Genomic DNA, 6,188 nt, shown 5'->3' with positions numbered 1-6,188 from the left:
CTTATTGAATAACTACTAACTTTGCTGGTGGGAGGACCTGCTGAATGTTCAGTTCAGTTGCTCAGTCGTGTCCGACTCTTTGTGACCCCATGAATCGCAGCACGCCAGGCCTCCCTGTCCATCACCAACTCCCAGAGTTCACTCAGACTCACAGCCATCGAGTCAGTGATGCCATCCAGCCATCTCATCCTCTGTTGTCCCCTTCTCTTCCTGCCCTCAATCCCTCCCAGCATCAGAGTCTTTTCCAATCAGTCAACTCTTCCCATGAGGTGGCCAAAGTACTGGACTTTCAGCTTTAGCATCATTCCTTCCAAAGAAATCCCAGGGCTGATCTCCTTCAGAATGGACTGGTTGGATCACCTTGTAGTCCAAGGGACTCTCAAGAGTCTTCTCCAACACCACAGTTCAAAACCATCAATTCTGTGACACTCAGCCTTCTTCACAGTCCAACTCTCACATCCATACATGACCACAGGAAAAACCATAGCCTTGACTAGACAGACCTTAGTCAGCAAAGTAATGTCTCTGCTCTTGAATATACTATCCAGGTTGGTCATAAATTTTCTTCCAAGGAGTAAGCGTCTTTTAATTTCATGGCTGCAGTCACCATCTGCAGTGATTTTGGAGCCCAAAAAAATGAAGTCTGACACTGTTTCCACTGTTTCCCCATCTATTTCCCATGAAGTGATGGGACCGGATGCCATGATCTTCATTTTCTGAATGTTGAGCTTTAGGCCAACTTTTTCACTCTCCACTTTCACTTTCATCAAGAGGTTTTTTAGTTCCTCTTCACTTTCTGCCATAAGGGTGGTGTCATCTGCATATCTGAGGTGATTGATATTTCTCCCAGCAATCTTGATTCCAGCTTGTGTTTCTTCCAGTCCAGCGTTTCTCATGATGTACTCTGCATAGAAGTTAAATAAGCAGGGTGACAATATACAGCCTTGATGTACTCCTTTTCCTATTTGGAACCAGTCTGTTGTTCCATGTCCAGTTCTAACTGTTGCTTCCTGACCTGCATACAGGTTTCTCAAGAGGCAGGTCAGGTGGTCTGGTATTCCCATCTCTTAAAGAATTTTCCACAGTTTATTGTGATCCACACAGTCAAAGGCTTTGGCATAGTCAATAAAGCAGAAATAGATGTTTTTCTGGAACTCTCTTGCTTTTTCCATGATCCAGCGGATGTTGGCAATTTGATCTCTGGTTCCTCTGCCTTTTCTAAAACCAGCTTGAACATCTGGAAGTTCACGGTTCACGTATTGCTGAAGCCTGGCTTGGAGAATTTTGAGCATTACTTTACTGGCATGTGAGATGAGTGCAATTGTGTGGTAGTTGGAGTATTCTTTGGCATTGCCTTTCTTTGGAATTGGAATGAAAACTGACCTTTTCCAGTCCTGTGGCCACTGCTGAGTTTTCCAAATTTGCTGGCATATTGAGTGTAGCACTTTCACAGCATCATCTTTCAGGATTTGAAATAGCTCAACTGGAATTCCATCCCTCCACTAGCTTTGTTCGTAGTGATGCTTTCCAAGGCCCACTTGACTTCACATTCCAGGATGTCTGGCTCTAGATGAGTGATCACACCATCATAATTATCTGGGTCATGAAGATCTTTTTTGTACAGTTCTTCGGTGTATTCTTGCCACCTCTTCTTAATATCTTCTGCTTCTGTTAGGTCCATACCATTTCTGTCTTTTATCAAGCCCATCTTTGCATGAAATGTTCCCTTGGTATCTCTAATTTTCTTGAAGAGATCTCTAGTGTTTCCCATTCTGTTCTTTTCCTCTATTTCTTTGCATTGATCACTGAAGAAGGCTTTCTTATCTCTTCTTGCTATTCTCTGGAACTCTGCATTCAGATTATTATATCTTTCCTTTTCTCCTTTGCTTTTCACCTCTCTCCTTTTCGCAGCTATTTGTAAGGTCTCCCCAGACAGCCATTTTGCTTTTTTGCATTTCTTTTCCATGGGGATGGTCTTGATCCCTGTCTCCTGTACAATGTCACCAACCTCCGTCCATAATTCATCAGGCACTCTATCTATCAGATCTAGGCCCTTAAATCTATTTCTCACTTCCACTGTATAATCATAAGGGATTTGATTTAGGTCATACCTGAATGGTCTAGCGGTTTTCCCTACTTTCTTCAATTTGAGTCTGAATGTTCAGCCCTGTCTAAATCTCATTCCTTTCCTCCTGGCATCTTTCAGACTATCCTAAACCATCACCAAATCGCAGCTTTCTGTAACTCAGTTCTTGCTCAAGGCCTGGAAAGTGAAAGTTGCTCAGCTGTGTCTGACTCTTGGTGACTCCATGGACTATACAATCCATGGAATTCTCCAGGCCACAATACTGGAGTGGGTAGCCTTTTTCTTCTCCAGGGGAATCTTCCCAACCCAGGGGTTGAACCCAGGTCTCCTGCATTGCAGGCAGATTCTTTACCAGCTGAGCCACCAGGGAAACCCCAAGGCCTGGAAGGGTTGTCATTTCTTATACCTACCTCTTCTTATGCCTCAAGGTTCCCCTCCTTGAAGACTTTCCTTCTCTTCCCAGGAAACACCCCAGTTCCAGTTAAGCTTTTTCTGCAGATGAATTCTGTGTATTTATCTTCAGCAGCACTAACAGCATCTATTATGCCCTCTATGCCCTGCTTGGCAGATGTAAGCAGGATTGACCCTGGGCTCTGTCGCTTGTAAGGTTGAATTCAGATTTCGGCTCCTCTCAGTAACTCCTGGCTAGGGTATGCTCCCTGCAGAGAGGAAGGCTTTGGTAAAGGCTTGATCTAGTAGGTAAAGTTGCTGGTAACTGGGCAGAGCTCCAGGGTAGCAGTAAGCCCCAGGCGCTGTGCCATCCAGGGCTTTTCAGTGCAAAATTAAACCTGAGTCCCTAGATTCCCAGGCTGAGTAGGCAGTACACCATGCTGCTTACTGTGTGAGCAGCACATCATATGGTCATTTCTTACCTTCGTTGGTCTCAGTGTAAAGTAGAGATGATTATGTAAACAGTACCCAAACATACTCAGCCTCTGGACTGACCAGTCAGACCCTGTCATCCCCATAGACCCAGTCTGGTCAGTGATAACCACATATTGACAATAGCGCACGCAGTTCCCGGATGCTAGCGCTGCCCCATGCAGCCTAGGCCCTGGGCATCTTCACTGTCGCACACACAGTAGCTCTAGACCTCCAACCCTCCCGACTGTGGCACCCCCAGTCGAATGGTGTCTCCGCTTTCCTGGTCCCCGGCGGATGATACCGAGAGGCGGCGCGGGTTTCCCAGCCGGCGAGGTGAGGCGGCCGCACGCCGGAAGTGGCGGCTGGAGCGGGAGTACTGAGGTGTTGGCCGGCTGGGCAGCGGCCGGGAGCCGGGGGCGGGGGCGTTGGCCATGTTTCCCCTCGGGCTCCGTAGCCCCGGAGGGAATAGGGCGGCTGGAGCCGGGGCTGAGGAGCCGGCACCCTACGCGAGAGAGGCGGCTGCTGCCGGGCCGCTCCCTTCCCCGCCCTCGCCACTACAGCCCAGGGCTGACGCAGCCCCTCCCCCGTCGCCCGGCGGGAGCCCTCGCAGTCCGTGCGCCCCCTCGGAGCCCCCCGCCGGGCGCGCGCGGGAGCTCGGGCTGCCCGGAGCTCTAGAGTCCTCAGCCGCTTCCGCTCAAGGAGATCCTTCACCGCCTTCCCCGCCGCGCCGGCCACCCGGGCCTGACTGCAGGGCCGGGAGCCGCGGCCAGCCCTGCCTCATAGCCCGCCTGGGCAGCCCTGGTGCCCGGCTCTTCGGGTGGCTGAGAGAGCGCAGCCTGGGCCGCGGGCTGTTCGTGGACCCGGCGCGGGACAATTTCCGCACCATGACGAACCTCTATGGTTCCATCCATCCCGCGGATTCGGTGTACCTCAGCACCCGCACCCACGGGGCAGTCTTCAACCTCGAGTACTCGCCCGACGGGTAAGCGTGGCCCCTCGGAGGGCGGGGACCCGCCTCCTCCTGGCGCGGCTGCCGGTGGGCGGCTGCCCAGGGCCCGCTCGCCCAGCCAGGCCTGGGGTTTGCGAGTTCCCGTGGGGCGGCCGGCTTTCGTGCCCCTGACTCTTTGTGAAGCGCTCTGTCGCTGTTGGAGGCCCCGTCCGGCACTTGGAGGTAGGCGAACCCGGGGCTGGTTTGCTCCTCCTCTGGACCAGAGCTCTCTGAAGTGACTAAAGCAACCCCGGCAGCTTTGTCAGAGCCAGTCCAGAGCTAGGCTTTCTGGTACACCGTAGATGCTCAATAAGTTCGCTTTGAATAAATGCTCATTTCACACTGACGCCCTAGGCATGTTTTTCCCACCTAAGCTTTGTCAAGGGTATGGAGCCTGCAGAATCCCTGTTCCCAACTTGCGCTTAGGGGACAAGTGTGGGTTCCTTCGTTCTTTTTCTCCAGTAAGATACTAAGATCCTGCAGAGAGATATCTTGTGATGTGGGCATCTGTGAAGTTTCCAGGCTAGACTAGATGTTCTGTTAATGGTATCTTGCCTTTTTCTTGCATAATTAAAATACCATGTTTGGCCTCGGTTTACTTTGAGCTATGGAGAATTTTCAAAGTGATATCTATTTTTTAAACTTTGTTATTTGAGTACAGGAACAAGTTCAACAGCAGGCAAAGGAAAAACTTTACACAGGGTTCCACCATGAGGGGATCTTCCCGACCCAGGAATCGAACCCGGGTCTCCTGCATTGCAGGCAGAGGCCTTACCGTCTGAGCCACCAGGGAAGCCCCTCATAAATAATACAACTCATACCAAATCAGGGCCTTTGGATTCCTAGTTATTTGCTTAGTTGTTCATTCACTCAGTCCCTCATTCAGCATGTATTTGTTGAGCACTTGCTATGCTCCAGAGGCAGAGGTGGCACTGGTGGGCAAAATAACAAATGGCATCGCGTTCATTAGTCTTGGGACCTATTGGTTTAACTAGAAATTAAGCATACTAGATAATTTCATAATGTATATTTACAAGTTGAGATAAAGGCTGGAAAGAACCTGTTGTGGACTAGGGTGTTCAAGGTTTCCCTGAGAAAGTGACACTTAACCAAGATGGAAAGATGAGTAGGAGATAAATAGTCAAGACAGTGTTGGGGAGGGGATAGAAATATTTCAGATGAAGGAACTGGTATGTCAAACGACCTATGGTTCTCTAACATATCATGTTAGAGAAACTGAAAGATGATAGGTTAACAAAGGAAAAAATTGTGCTGAAGAAAGACATAAAATATGCTAAGGAAGGAGCAAAGTGTCAGAATCTGGGGTCACTGAGCAGGTACACCCTATTTCATTTCACTTGCAAATGCTTTTTCTTAATATAGTAGTTGACTTGAAACACTGACTGTGCACCTGAATACAGGGAAGATTGGTGAGAGGAGAAACTATTCTGCTGAAGTTTATCTGTGGAACCTCCTCTCCTCACTCCTTCCTCCAACTAAGTGCTATTCCTAAAGTTTCTCCCAAAATACCGGCCGTTTGTTCTTCATAACCCTTCAGTTCCTCTCTTCAGCATATCTCAGCTCTTTTCCTTCCAGCCTCCTACCTGTTCTCTCAGGCCTTCAGAAATAGTTGTTTCTACTCTTTGAAGGTGGAATTTTAGGTAGGGGGTGAGAGGGATAGAATGAGTTATGAAGAAGGAATTCTCATTACCAGTACTATAAGAATGAGGAGTATATTACTGATAGTTCTTGTTTGAATATGGGCTGTGTTTTCCTATAGCAACATTTTTGTAAAGGGTGGTACTTTATTTAGGTACCCTGATATTTCATGCAATAACATGCAACTATATAATTATTAGTTACTAACTGTAGAAAACCTAGACAGTAAATGAAACTAAAAGAAGCTAAATATCCTTTATGATCTCAGAGGGTAAGTGGATATCTAAGGAATCTTTTTCTTTGTATATATCTTTTTTATTTGTTAAAAAAATTTTTTTCTTGACTGCACCATGTGCAGCTTGTGGGTCTTAGTTCCCTGACCAGGGACTGAACATGGGCCATGGCAGTGAGAGTGCAGAGTCCTAACTATTGCACCACTTGGAACTCCCTTTGTATGTTTATTTTAACGTAAAAATACACACTGAGGAAACCAGAATTGAAAGAGACACATGTACCCCAGTGTTCATCGCAGCACTGTTTATAATAGCCAGGACATGGAAACAACCTAGATGTCCATCAGCAGATGAATGG

At 48.0% G+C, this 6,188-nt stretch overlaps 1 protein-coding gene across 1 annotated transcript in view; it reads left to right on the top strand.

Annotated features, from left to right (window-relative positions):
* Positions 1–3,294: 3,294 nt before the first annotated feature.
* Positions 3,295–6,188, top strand: part of DCAF10 (DDB1 and CUL4 associated factor 10) — a 59,696-nt gene continuing 56,802 nt past the window's right edge. Inside the window, exon 1 of the mRNA XM_015093134.3 lies at positions 3,295–3,932. Within this exon, the coding sequence (XP_014948620.2) occupies positions 3,382–3,932 (551 nt within the window). The 5' untranslated portion in view covers positions 3,295–3,381. The remainder of the gene's footprint in view (positions 3,933–6,188) is intronic.

The sequence above is a fragment of the Ovis aries genome, chromosome 2 (assembly GCF_016772045.2).
Source record: "Ovis aries strain OAR_USU_Benz2616 breed Rambouillet chromosome 2, ARS-UI_Ramb_v3.0, whole genome shotgun sequence".
Classification (NCBI taxonomy): Eukaryota; Metazoa; Chordata; class Mammalia; order Artiodactyla; family Bovidae; genus Ovis; species Ovis aries.
Note: the sequence above shows the minus strand (reverse complement) of the source record. Positions and strands in the feature narration are given on the sequence as shown.